The sequence below is a fragment of the Eleginops maclovinus genome, chromosome 3, assembly GCF_036324505.1.
Source record: "Eleginops maclovinus isolate JMC-PN-2008 ecotype Puerto Natales chromosome 3, JC_Emac_rtc_rv5, whole genome shotgun sequence".
Taxonomy (NCBI): domain Eukaryota; kingdom Metazoa; phylum Chordata; class Actinopteri; order Perciformes; family Eleginopidae; genus Eleginops; species Eleginops maclovinus.
Window position 1 is genome coordinate 18,498,993 of NC_086351.1, and position 14,313 is coordinate 18,513,305.

Sequence of the window (14,313 nt, forward strand, 5' to 3'; positions counted from 1 at the left end):
AGGACCACTTGTGGAGACCTTCAGAAAGACCTGGAATTAGTAGGTATAATTCTTTCAAAGAAAACAATAAGTAATGCACACTCACCACGCAAGACTCCATTGCTGAAGAAAAAGCATGTTGAAGATCGTTTAAAGTTTGCTGCACACCATGGTGGGGCTGTTTTTCAGCATACGGCACAGGAAGACTTCTTATAATTGAAGGAAGGATGAATGGAAAAATGTACAGAGACATTCTTGATAAAAATCTGCTGCCATCTACCAGCATGATGAAGATGAAACAAGGGGCGACATTTCAGCCAGACAATGATCCCAAACACACAGCCAAGGAAACTCTCAACTGGTTTCAGAAAAAGAAAATAAAGCTGCTATATATAGAATGGCCCAGCCAATCACCTGACTTGAATCCAATAGAAAATCTATGGAAAGAACTAAAGATCAGAGTTCATAGAAGAGGCCCAAAGAGCCTTCAAGACTTGAAGACTGTTTGTGTGGAAGAATGGGCCAAAATCACACTTGAGCAATGCGTGCCACTAGTTTCTCCATACATGAGGCGTCTTGAAGCTGCCATTACCAACAAAGGCGTTTATACGAAGTATTAAATAAATTTCAGTAAGCGTGTTCAATACTTTGTCCCTGTGTCATTCCATTTTAATACACATAACTTAAATCATGGACAGCTATGGTTTGATTTCTTTGCATGTGTGGATTGCATGGGTTGTTAAAGACATCTGATGAAAATGTCATGTCAATAGCACCTTTAGAAATATATTTACTGAGAAAAATGGTTATGTGTTCAATACTTATTTAGCTTGCTGTATTTGGGAGTCATAAGGTACTGAAACTATTCTCCTAGGCTGTTACAGTAAATGTTTTTCCTTGATTCCTGCCCGCCCAGCCCGCCCTCTCTTCCTGCTTTACTTTAATTTGCTTCCTTAATTATTATACATCCTGCAAAAACATTGAAGGGAAAATTGGATTGGTGTTGAAACGTTTCAGGGGAAATTATTCACATTAAACTCACAAAAAAAAAGAAAACAAATCAAAACTGGGTTTGTCTAGTGTTTTTTTGAAGGCATGTATTCAGGGTAAAATTGTGGATGGCATCTAATGACCGATTTCCTACTGCTTGTGTATTATTTTGCACTCTGTTTTCAAAAGCCCAAACATTGCCTATGAGTTTAGGCTATAAATGGACATGTTTCTTCTTCGTCTTCCTCCTCCTCAGTGCTTCAGTAAAGCACAGTTGTCCATGATTTAATAATTCTCGGCAGGCCTGGATCAGCTGCCCTGGGAGCCAACAATAACAACCAATGGGTGTCATTTACCTCTAACTCGACGTATGCGATGAGAACTGGTTCACCAAATTATCCATATTCCATTTGTCTTGGAAATAGGCCACCGGCATTTGTCAAGTAGTTTGTAACTTTTCTAGAACCGCTGTGGTTGCTTCACTACTCGAACCGCTGTGGTTGCTTCCCTACTCGAGGCTTGAGAGAAAAAGAGCCAAACCGGAAACAACAACGAACCCCACCATGCCTCGCAGAAATGTGCTTTTAGAAAGAAGGCTTTTAATATGAAAGTAACTGTTGCATAATCCATACTTTAAAGTAACTTTGCCGATTATGGATTAGCCTACACCTTATTTATTATAAAATTACAAAATTATTGCTTTGATGGTTGTTACTCCAAAAAGGGAAACTAATGAAAAGCTATCATTTATATCTAAAGTGTCTGATGATCAAAAAAGATTATGAAGACAACCGGTAAACTGAGTACCAACAGGACTGAATAAGAATACCTAAAAAGTATTTGTGTATAGCACTTTCACACAAGAAATGCAGCCCAAAGAAAGCCTACTTCACATTCAGGGAAAATAGACAGAATGGAAATAAAAACAAGGAAAGAATGCCTAATTAAAATAAAATAGTTTACATGAATATGTCATGCAAATGTTCTTATCTGTATATCAACAAAAAAACTGATATTGTTCCAAACAGTATACGGATGGTAGCAGCTGATTCAACACGGAGGATCAGCAAAGAGGTAGTAAACTGAGGATGCCTTTTCCTTTTTTTATAAGCCTTTTATTTGTGCTAATTTGGAGAGTGCCAAGCGCGCACATCTTGTTCAGCTCTGACCTTTCTGTGTTTGGGTTAAACGGCTGCTCAGGATATGGACCAGGCTTGGGTTACTTCCCTGTTTGTTTAGTGATTACTGACTTTCTTCAGCAGAATTTCCAATAAGATAGAGGCGATTCGCGGCAGGGGTGTGGCATCAAACAAAACCACCATATTACTTCACCAACACAATGTAAAACAAAACTATTGATGTTGAAAGTGATCTATTATAAGTTAGTAGCCATTCTGAACAAACAAATATACTGCTGTTCATAAACAGTTTAACGCTGCTGAAAACATTCCTTCAACAATGTGCAGTCTGCTGCCTCCTAGTGGCCATGGGCAAATACTGGACACCAAATAGATGACAGCAATTATACAGTAAATCAGTAAGTGTAGAGGACATAAACTACTAACATTCTGTTCTTTTTTTCTTATATTCTTAATCCAATGTATATGTTATTAACCCATTTGTGCTGAAAGTCTATATTTAGTATGCTAATGTTTGGTTTAGTTTATTTTGTATTTGTACAACTTCAAATACCTTTTAAAAAATGACATTACATTTTAATGAGCAATAACAACATTTCTATTAGTTTAGGTGAAATTAATTACACCTAAACTTTCTTTAATTTAATTACCAATTACTTGATTGTGCTACTTATAGTTTTTTGAGATACAACCATGGTATGATGAATTATATAGAAAAAGCAATAGTTCACTGGTCCCAAACTAAAAAGTGTTGAATTCAGAAAGAAAACCTAAATTCTCAGCCCAACAGTTTGAAAAGAGAACAATTGCATCAAAATAAATGACAGTTTGAGGCACAGATGGGCATGTAAATATGGAGGCGTCTGTGTTGTGTGAACGAACAAAACCCAAATGCTTTAGTTACTATGCAGTCTGAACTTTATTTAACATGTGAAAAATAAGTACAAATGGTAGTAAGAGAACAAAAAATGAACACATTTTTTTTTAAACTGGCAAATAAATTAAGTAATCCTTTTAATGATTCAGCACAAGAAGCAATGAGTGGGAATTTGTGTAGTATGTCAAGTGAGTACATCTTTCAAAGTCATTCTGGCATAGCATGAAATGTGAGGTTCTTTCAGAGCGTTTTGATTTAATGGAAACTACTCTCGCCACAAGCGCTCATGAGGCACTTGGAGCTGGCACCAGTGTTGGTGCTCAGTATTTAATTACATATCGGCAACTTAAAGCTTTGCACACAGCACTGACCCTTCCTGGAATTCATCCTCAGTTTTCAGAGGGCATACAGCAATCCGACAACATAGAAAGAAGCCATTGCTTCAACAGATACAATATTGTGGTTGAATACAAACACACATCAGGCAACTGGATTTGGTCAACCTTTTAATAACTAGATAACTGTAGCTCAATACAGACGGTCAGCTGTTGATCCTCATAGCATGAGATGTTGTTTATCATTTGAACCACACGCATGAAGTGTCACAAAACATCCAACACTAAAGGCCATAATGAGTGAGAAAATACTACCTCATACTCCACCAAGATAATACAGTATAACTCATATTTATTGTGCATCTATGCAATATTTACATACTTAAAACTTCCCTTTGCTGCTTGTCAGCAACATGTGCATTTCAAATTGTAATCATTTCAACAATCTCTTCTCTTCAGAAAGCAAAAGAAGAATAAACGTAATCAAAGAAAGCATTGCAAGGTTTAAATATGAGCGTATGGTGTCATCACAGAAAGCCAAGCCTAAGTGGTGCAACACATGTTAACTATTCTTAATGTTTTTTGTTGCCTGGTAATATATACAACACCAGCTCACACAGAGGTCACCATGTTGAAATCATATTCGCTGCATGCAGGTTAAATAAAGGCAAACACAGAGGAACAAGAAGGTGAGATGAAGGAAGGAGGTTTAAAGACGAGAATCATTTGTATTTTATGATTCGAGAAAGGATACACATGTGCACCAATGAGTGTTTGTCCCAAAATGTCATCTGTATTACAGGAAGAGTAAGCTGATAAATTGTAGGTAAAGAGAGAGTAGAATGGGCAAGGGAATCTTCTTAGTAGGAGCGGATGGCAGGAGGGACGTGGGCACAGTCCTGCTCATCCAGAGAGCTGTCGATGACAGGGCGGTACTCCAGGGTCACCTGTGATTACACAAAAACAAAGGTAAATCAAACAGTACTGAGTCTACTGGCCTATTAAGTGAAAACTGGTTACTAAAGAAGCCCAACTTCCTGCTGTAAGCTCCACTACACACACCTTTCCAGTCTTTACATCAACTGTGGACATAGTGTGTTTCCTCCAGTGCTGTTCGAAAGTTTTCTTCTCCTGTCCCTGCAGGGGCTTGGAGTAGTCATACTCATCGAGACGATCCTTGAATTATGTAAACACAATGTCAGAGGAAAGACCAGCAGCAATACACAGGGAGAATGTGTTAATGCAAAAACATAAATAAGAACCCTTGCAAGGAAAAAGGAAAAAACCCTGCAGGAACATGCGAAAGAAAGATTTAGATTTAGTATAGCAAATCCCACCTTGAAGTCCTCCCTGGCGTGGGCTCCCCTGCTCTCCTTCCTCTGCTCAGCAGAGTTGATGGTCTGGACGCCGTTCAGCATCAGATTCTGCAGCTCTAAACTTTCCACCAGGTCTGTGTTCCACACGATGCCTGGAGGAGAGAGAGAAGGAACTTGAGCAATTGCAGCATGTCCCAGACGCAAAGAGGACAGAATCAAGCAGTAATGCAGTACCTCTGTCAAAGGTCTTGATGTCAGCCAAGGTCTGGTAAACCGCATCCATCTTTTCGCATCCCTCCTTCAGAACGGAACCGGTACGGAACACGGCAGCATGGGCCTGCATGGTCTGGAAGGAAAAGAGGCTGCATTTTGGCTTGTTTCTTTAGGCAACACATTACAAATAATGTATCTAATGCATAATGTAAGTATATAATGTATGTATAAGTGGCTTTTTTTGTTTACCTTCTGCATGTTGAGCCTGATCTCTGAGGTTCTCAGGCTTCCGTTGGCATACCTCAGCTTGTCCAGGTTGGCCACAGACTCCTCTCCTGCACTTGGCGCCAGAGGGGACAGTTTCTCTCCTGAAGAGGAAACACACCAGTCAGAGGTGAAGCAAGCAGGTGATATGCACTGCAACACTAAATACAACCCTGCAACACTAAATACAAAATTAATCTGATTCCACAGACATTTGAACAGAACTTAAAAAGTAGATTTCTTTTGGGTCATGTTGCAAAAACTCCATTATCTTAAATCAAGCTCAGAGGAAACTAGACTTCTGCACCTCCTCTGTTCACTGGCTTTAGAGAATGCGGGAGACAGCCTTCCTACTGGCTGTTCTACACTTGCAGATGCACGTCCCTTCAAATGGTGAAAGATTAAACTGCTTAACAACCCAGAAAAAGCAAGACAGACTTATCAAAAAAGGGAGTCTAGAAGAAAGTGACGAACACAATAATACATATCTGCAGATATGTCATTTTAAAGAGCTTCACAGGCCAACAACCTTCCAAAAATAAAACATCAGGATCGTGATCACGTTACAGATGATGTAAATGATGAAAATTGATTCAGGTTCTGGTGGGAGGGGCTCAGGAACAAGCTGCAGGATGAGGGCTGCATTTAGAAATTCTATGGCTGTTTTAGCCTATTCCAGAAAACTGCCTTGCCTCACTTTAAGAAACTCATTATTATAATACAGGTTATGAGCAGCGGTGCTCACCAGGCTTGTCCTCCTCGGCGATGGTGAGGGCGCAGGCTCTTCCGAACACCACCAGATCCAGCAGGGAGTTAGCGCCCAGCCGGTTAGCACCATGGACACTAGCACACGCCGCCTCACCGCACGCATACAGGCCCGGAACCACCTTGTCGGCACCGCCAGTATAAGTGATCACCTGATGGGAAAAACCATTAATAAGGTGGGTCACTTTCTTGGTGTGTGTGGATGCATGCACTGGTGCACACATCACGTACCTGTCCCTTATAGTTGGTGGGCACTCCACCCATATTGTAATGGACGGTGGGCAGAACAGGGATGGGCTCTTTAGTGACGTCGACTCCAGCGAAGATCATGGCCGTCTCTGAGATACCAGGCAGCCGCGTGGCCAGCTGCTGGGGGGGCAGGTGGTGGAGTTGCAGGTACACGTGGTCCTTCTCTGGACCAACACCCCTGAAGGAACACACATAGGAGGAAAGAAATGATTTAAGTGTACAAATGCATTTACAACCCTTTTTTTTTCATGACAAACAAGACTATATCAACGTGTAATATGTATGACTAAAAGAACTGATGAAAAGTAGTTAAAGAAAAAGAAAGTTAGACCTGTAAAAAAAGGGGACTGAATATTATGGACTGTTTTTTTCTCTGTTTGCAAAACACATCAGGACTAGTGTGGAATCACAGATAGAGCTGTCAGGATTAAACAACAACAAAAAAAATAGGTCATATTTTTGCTAAAAGGAGACGGACTGAAATATTCAATATAATCCGACAACTTAAAAAAGACTAAATTGTCCACAAAGTTTTAATGACTAAAACTACAGTAGTAGGGTTGACCATAATGTCCAGACTTGATTTCTCTTTAACCTTGAGTAAAAGGATAGGGTAGTATAAATATGTTAATAACTAACAAGGCCACTTGAAACAGGACTAAGACTTAAAGGTCCCCCATTACGCAAAATGCACTTTTTGATGTCTTTTATACATAAAGATGTGTCCCCGGATTGTAAGGAGACTCACAAAGTGTCAGAAAATGCAACCCTCTCTTTTCCTCCTTACCCACATCTGTAAAAACGGGGGTACAAACGAGCTGATCCAGATTTGCTTTGGTTATGATGTCATATCTGAAATGTGGGCTGGCTTTACATTGAACTCCTGGCAACGTCCGGCCCACATGACACGTCCCAACCTATCATCTGCAATATACAGTCGCGAGCTGAATCGCCTCCGCAGCACCTCTGTGTGTCAGTGTGTTCAGCAGGATGTCTGCAGGAGGGACTTAGAGTTGTAGTATATATATAATACATATGATGTCACTTTCATAATGCTTGGTGTGGTTTGGAACATAATATGGCGTTTAATCATGGCAGCGTTTAGCTGAGTTACTCCGTTAGAAACTTCTCTCTTCAGACACAGAGCTGCATGCCGGGCATGGCCAGCTTCAGCTCAGTTCAAATTTAAAGTGACAGCCACAGAATGAGCACTTCAGGAACAGGCAAGTTTTGTATCGATATTGCTCTACAATATATTGTTCGAAGATAGCATAATAGGAGACCTTTGATGAAAAATAGCTGCACTACATCACACACTCATATGTTGTCCATACCTGCCCTCTCTGATTTCTATGGTCATGGAACGGGACACCACGTCTCTGGAGGCCAGGTCTTTGGCGTTGGGTGCGTAGCGCTCCATGAAGCGCTCTCCCTCACTGTTGATCAGGATGCCTCCTTCTCCACGGCAACCCTCTGTGATCAGACAACCGGCCCCGTAGATCCCTGGAAAGATTCACATGTTAGAAAGGACAAGTTTAAATATTCCTGATGATATACTGATATTAGGAGAGTAAATCGGCAGTGGCTCAGTCTTTGGTGTTGACCTCCTACATGCCACATCATAGGGGAGTCTGGTGTCAGATTCCCAGCAGGAACAAAAATAAAGAGGACCACTGGACTTTGACTAAATATGCTCTTTTATTGGATCAGCCTATCTGCACTATCCAAATACCTGCAATATTTTACTCTAACTTTATTTATTTATTTTTTGGTCTCATGTCGTTTTATAATATGCTGCATTGTTGAAGGAGCTTGGGACCTAAGATTTTCATTGCCATAACTACACTGTAGCTACTGTGCCTCTGACAATAACAACCATTGAACCTATAGAGCATTTGGGAGCCTAAATACATGTAAGAATAACTTCCTCATTAAAGTACTACAAGTGCAAATGAAACAGATTGCATATGAAGCAAAAAGGAAAAACTAAATGAAATAATGGTTATAAATAATCTATTTTCATTACCCCTCCCATAAACAGCAAGTTCTTTAAGCATTATACAGGGTCATTACAGCTTGCATCTCTCAGTACCTCATAATTAGTTCTTGGTAGAAATAAAAAAACTCAGAAACAGAAAAGGGCAACAACCGCAACACTGGACGAAAGACAATCAGGACAACTAGGCTGAGTCTGATCACACCTCTACAGAAAGACAATAACATATTGGACTTTGAATGTTTATCGAGACAATACTAGTGACTATCAAAAATGTAGACATATCTTTTAAGCATGCATTTAGCTGCTGTGGAGCATTAAATAGAGTGCTGTATAAAATAAGATACCGCTTTTCATAATAAAATTGCGCTTTTGTTAGTAAGAACATTTCAAATTTCTCTCACCAGTAGGATGGAACTGTACAAACTCCAAATCCTGGCAGGGTAGGCCAGCTCTGGTAACCATTGCATTTCCATCCCCGGTACTAGTGTGGGCAGATGTGCAGCTGAAATAGGTTCTTCCATAACCCCTGGAAGACACAATTACACTCATTTTATTAAACCTGTCTATCTCAAGTTTACTGCTAACTTTTAGATAGTCGATGTGAGACAAAATGTCAAATTTGTTCCTGTTTTTGTGACAGTGAGTGTGATACCTACCCAGTAGCAATGACAGTATTCTTGGCTCTGAAGCGGTGAATAGATCCGTCCTCCATGCAGAGAGCGATCACTCCTTTACACTCTCCATTTTCCATCAGCAGGTCCAGGGCAAAGTACTCAACAAAGTAACTGGTGTCGTAACGAAGGGACTGTACAGAAGAGGGATACATGAAATGTGGTTAAACTGTATTCCATGTTATAGAGTTAAAGAAAAGGACAGAGAACATGTGGGGACTTACCCGTCCATAAAGAGTATGCAGCAGTGAGTGTCCTGTCCTGTCTGCTACACAGCAGCAGCGATGGGCCTGGCCACCTTTTCCATACTTGAGACTCTGACCTCCAAAGGCCCTCTGGTAGATCTTGCCATCTTCAGTGCGGCTGAAGGGCATGCCAAAGTTCTCCAGCTGGAAAAGATGCACAACAACTTGATGACAATTGCTGCGAAGCAAAAGAAATTGGTGAGATGCAAAAATAAAAATATGTTCATTCAAAAACAATGTAAAATGAAGTAAGAACATATCCGCTTATGTGCATGTGTTGTGTGCGTGTGTCTCCTTACCTCGACTACAGCTGCAGGAGCCTGCTCTGTCATGTAATGGATAGCATCCTGGTCACCCAACCAATCAGATCCCTTCACTGTGTCATAGAAATGCCACCTCCAGTCATCCTCCTCCATGTTTCCCAGAGCTGCATTAATCCCGCCCTGTGAACAAGGTTAATATTTACATAATTAAACATTAAGAACTTTGAATTGAATGATTAAATCTTTATGAGGCTTAGAATTTGTCAAACAACACTGTATTGTGAGTTAGTTTTCCCACTCTTATTGATGCAAAAGTATTTGAGCCTATTATTCTGTAGAGAAACATTCAAAACAATTTAAGTCCTCAATGAATACATGAAATATGTTATCATACCTGTGCAGCAACAGTGTGAGACCTGGTGGGGAAGAGCTTGGTGACACAGGCTGTGTTGAAGCCAGCCTCAGACAGGCCGAAAGCTGCCCTAAGCCCAGCTCCTCCAGCTCCTACCACCACAGCATCAAACTCATGATCTACTACTGGGTACTGAGTAGAAATCTAAAAACAATAAAGGAGATATGACCGTTTAACTTACAATGAAGTTATGCAATGAAGCTAGCAAGTGGTGGAAATCCCTATAGTCAGGCAAGATATTACATTTAATATTCAAATTCAACATGATGCAGTGAACAAAAATGTGTGCAATACAAACTATTCTTTCACTTATCATGCATCCACACACATAACCCTATAAAGGCTGACCAACACTAAACAGCAAATATGTGACTTACATCATCGGATACTTTGGCACTTGTCTTCTTGCCATAGATGGAGAAGTGAAAGTCTCTGGATCCCTGAACGGCAGCAGCAGGGACCTGACAGAAAAGACAACAATTGATATTAGACGAGAAATAGCAGCTCCATTGCAACCTTACCTGGTAACTGATAGATGCTTGCCTGCATAAAGCATACTGTAATAATAGGCACTAATAAAACTTCCATAACAATCGATAATATAGCATTAATATTTGTAATCATTTATAGCTTATATTTTATATTGCCCTCTGTTCTTGATGGTCATTTTTGATTAACCGTGCTGTCTTTGTAAGCATCATGAAGTCTGCAGCGGCCTTTACATGTATTTGCAGTGTATGCATAACATAACATAACATTTTGCTAGCTAATGTTAGCTAAAACTGTTTTTCACAAGGGCAACTGAGTTAACGTTACCTAACAAACGCGTTCAAATCCCTAATAATGTTGACATTTGACTCAAAATAAATCTCTATGTATATAACGAAACATATTTTAGTATAGCTAAATAAGATTTTGTTGGACTAGCATAATAGCTTTCTTCCTGGTGTCACATTGAAACAGCCTCAGCTACATAACACAGGTTACGCAAGTCGGAATCTGACGGTTACGAAAGCAGAAAGTGCAGCAAAATGTTTCCTTTTAGCGTAGAAAAAAACAACAAACACAGAGAGAGCACATAGAGATATATGAAAGATTTAGTAACCAACTGCCAAAACTCACTGCATTTGTTTTAGATAATATCCTCTTGGAGAGGAGACGGGAGGCAGCGCGGACACTCGCCATGTTGTCAGTTCAAGGACCGATTCTGAGCCACCGCCGAGGATAAGATATTCCGTAGCAATGGACCAAACCATTCTGCTAAAACGGGTGACTAACTCGTTTTTCTCCAAACGGTTATCATTTTAACCCTACCCTAACGTGAACTCACTTTTAAACCAAACTTCAAGTACTTCGATACATCCTGATAAATGCAAACTGAGTTTTTCTTAACACTTAAAGTGATCTTTATACAAGTAACTTCCAACGAAACACCCCCAGTCGGTATAGATGGACTGCTAAAGCGTAAACTTGTGTAAGCAGGGTGTGCAGGAACAAATGTATAAGTGACCTAGACTTATCATTCAAGGTGAGACACACCACCATATATTTAACAGACGTGTGCCGATCTGTTGTCGGATTTATAAGACTGTTATGTCCCGAATGTGTTTGTATTAAATAATCTAGCTAGCATGAGCCTTCAAGCTAAACATTAGCCCGAATGTTAGCTTATAGCTAGCCATGTTTATGGTTAAGTGGGATATCAAACTTCCTAGTCATGCCAGTCTGGCTTTGACATTGCCGCTTGTAGACACAGATTCGCTAAATGCTAACAAGGTAATTAAAGCTAGTGGGTGATTACTGTTTTAAAAAGTACACTGCCCCCTCAGGGGCACCAATCTGTGATACAATATGTAAACATTCATTGTAATGCATATGCAGAGGAGTCTTATGGTGTTTGGGTCTTCTTTTCTGTGTGACAGCAGCCTCTATGAACAACCTGAATGACCCCCCCAGGTGGAACATTGAGCCAGACCCTAGAGGAAGAGGGGCGGGGGCCGGTGATGGCAACCAATGGAACTATGCCCTGCTGGTCCCAATGCTGGGACTGGCTGCATTTCGTAAGTTACATCACTAAAGTGTGTGGCTGTGTTTAGATTTCAGAAATAGCAAAACAACATTTAAAGGATATAATGTAGAGATATTGAATGTGCTCGTACAAAGCTGGTTGAGCTTTTGTAGGTCAACATGATCAAATGTCATCAGGTAGCAATTAAAATATATTCTCCTTCTTTGCCATGACAATTTACCAATCTGACTGAAAATAGGACAAACAGAACATGAGGATTGCTGCATATTATGCCTTTTAATACTGATTCTAAAAAAACAATTAACTTTAACTGAACACAAATGCATCAAGTTTACCAGAGACAATTTAATATCTCTTCTTTTAAAGCCAGTATGTTTTTTTGTTTGGGTGTACATTGTTGGGTCTAGATATGTTGAATTTACTTGCCTTGAAACCTTGAAACCTTGAAACCTTGAAACCTTCTCGAACCTTGTACAGGTTCACAAGCAGGTGTTAGAAGTGGGATCTGTCTGGGCTTCAGATAATTCCATTGGTTGACAATTGGTTGATTGCTTGAGTTTAAGATAAATGCAATATATCTTATTCAAATAATTTCTCAACTCCAACTGTGCCTTTTAGGTTGGATCTGGACACGGGAGTCTCAGAGGGAGATCCATGAGGTCAAAACTCAGTATAAAATAGATGTTTCAAAAGTAAAAAGTGATATGGAGGCAAAGTACCGCGAGACCCTAACAGAGAGGCGAAGGGCAGCAGCTACACTCGAGCTGGAGCTGGAAAAGGAGAGGCAGAGGGTGAAAGGCTACAAACAGGCCATGTTCTCACAGAGCCATCAGCTGATGGAAGAACGGAAACAGCTACATGAGGTAAAATCTGGTCTTGCGGTTAATTTCCACTACTGTGCTATTTCCCATTTGTCCTGCATGAAGCAAAACACTGTCTTCTTTCTTACTAGGAGCGTGAAGCCTTGGAGGAAGAGAAGCAGAGGCTGGTAAAGTCCGGCGCTGCAGGGGCGATACTGCATCACGCCCTGGAGCGAGAAGACAACTGGTACCAGCGATCCAATGCCACTCTGAAGAATCTGGAGGATCAGCTTCTGGAGCGCCAGAATGCCTACTGTTCACTCATCCAACCTCGGGACCAGCGGCTGGAGATGGAGAAGGACATGCTGCTTAAGGTCGTCAAAGACCCTAACCTGGCAGAACTGGACCTAGAGTCTGATCTTAAGGATATTTTTAAGAGAGATAAGCACTGTGCTGACTTGCTAAACATGGACAAGAGGAAGAACGGCAGCCTCATGTGGGTGTACCTCAAGTACTGGCAGCTGCAGGTTACTGTGCAGAAACACAAGAGAGCTGAAGGAGCCATCTTAGCAGGGAAAATCCAGTCTCACACAAAGTGACTAACACAAACTGGAGATTTTCATTTGACTTTTAAGAATGTTTTAAGGAGTGGTGGGTCAGGAATGGAAAATGCATGTATTTCTTTTGTTATCTTCTTTACTTGATAGGGTTCTTCCTTGATCTCAGCTATGAAACAGAACGATTATTTTGTCAGGTTTTGAGCACCTGGTTCAAAACATTATCATAATTTCAGAAGCCCAAATTAACTGTGTGCACATTTTTAATGATAAAAATGCACTAGGATAAAAAAAGATATCCATATTGGATGCACAATTAATGATCTGTACATAGAGATGTATTTTTTTTCCCACTTCAACATTTTATCACAACAATTGTGTCAATGTGTCACATTCTGAGTGCTATGAATTACTGCTAACAGGGATATATTGTACATCTGGACAACTCAGCTATGAATTAATTAGGATTCCCATTTACTGTTCCACGATGTGATGTAGCACATCTATGTGTTGCTGCAAGTGTCTTCAGGAAGAAAAATACAATAAATAATGACTGTGTTCAACACAACACAGAAAACAGGAACCATTATCATATTGAAAACATTTTTTTAACGGTATTTTGCTGGAAAGGTCCGAGAATGTGGTGTTGGCATGTTGATAGACTATCATCAGAGATATTTATCATGATATTTTTGGGACTTCATTTGTTTTTATTCCATCTAGAACATCTAATACCAAAAGCATAGTATGTCTGTTTATGATCACTAGTTTTACTTTATTTCTTTTTTTGTATTGCTGGTTTTTGGGAGCTTTTAACTATCAAGTTAACTATCAGGGACACTGAAGGTGCATGTGAATCTAAATAAGGGAATAGAGCTCAAAGTAGCGCTCAGTACTGCAACACTTTACCACCAAACTGCAACAAAACTAGTCAACAGCATCCTTTTACCTCACCCTGCTCCTCTGTGATGAAAGCATTAACTAAAGCTGTAGCTTTGCCAAATATCTCAATGCTGTTACATTTTTGTGTGGACCATAAATTTGTGATTTAGTGCTGGATATGATGCCATAAATGCAAATGTACTGACTATTAGAACTATGTGAAATCATCCTAATAAATTCCAGGTTTAAGGACTTCATTTCCAGAATGTTGTTATATGCTAAAAATCTCATAAGGGCTGCTGCATTACCATAGTATATACAGTATCAG

The 14,313-nt window shown here is 40.1% G+C and overlaps 2 protein-coding genes across 6 annotated transcripts; one reads left to right on the plus strand and one right to left on the minus strand.

Moving 5' to 3' along the window:
* Nucleotides 1–3,478: 3,478 nt before the first annotated feature.
* sdha (succinate dehydrogenase complex, subunit A, flavoprotein (Fp)) lies at nucleotides 3,479–10,960 on the minus strand. The gene is made up of 15 exons (XM_063878698.1): nucleotides 10,840–10,960; nucleotides 10,095–10,178; nucleotides 9,700–9,861; nucleotides 9,342–9,485; nucleotides 9,022–9,186; nucleotides 8,783–8,931; nucleotides 8,528–8,652; nucleotides 7,462–7,630; nucleotides 6,110–6,305; nucleotides 5,859–6,030; nucleotides 5,099–5,217; nucleotides 4,871–4,982; nucleotides 4,658–4,788; nucleotides 4,383–4,496; nucleotides 3,479–4,267 (listed from the first exon to the last, which is right to left on the minus strand). The coding sequence occupies exons 1-15, from the start codon at nucleotides 10,900–10,902 to the stop codon at nucleotides 4,181–4,183; spliced, it is 1,992 nt and encodes a 663-aa protein (XP_063734768.1). The 5' UTR covers nucleotides 10,903–10,960; the 3' UTR covers nucleotides 3,479–4,180.
* A 5-nt stretch (nucleotides 10,961–10,965) lies between these two features.
* On the plus strand, nucleotides 10,966–14,242 carry LOC134861474 (coiled-coil domain-containing protein 127-like). Of its 5 annotated transcripts, none has more exons than XM_063878703.1 (4): nucleotides 10,966–10,986; nucleotides 11,640–11,777; nucleotides 12,365–12,609; nucleotides 12,699–14,242. In XM_063878703.1, the coding sequence occupies exons 2-4, from the start codon at nucleotides 11,648–11,650 to the stop codon at nucleotides 13,143–13,145; spliced, it is 822 nt and encodes a 273-aa protein (XP_063734773.1). In that variant the 5' UTR covers nucleotides 10,966–10,986; nucleotides 11,640–11,647; the 3' UTR covers nucleotides 13,146–14,242. The 5 variants fall into 5 exon arrangements, with proteins under 5 accessions (XP_063734773.1, XP_063734771.1, XP_063734769.1 ...); XM_063878701.1 differs by lacking the exon at nucleotides 10,966–10,986 and adding an exon at nucleotides 11,074–11,245 and having other exon boundaries at nucleotides 11,643–11,777; XM_063878699.1 differs by lacking the exon at nucleotides 10,966–10,986 and adding an exon at nucleotides 11,076–11,245.
* Nucleotides 14,243–14,313: the final 71 nt, after the last annotated feature.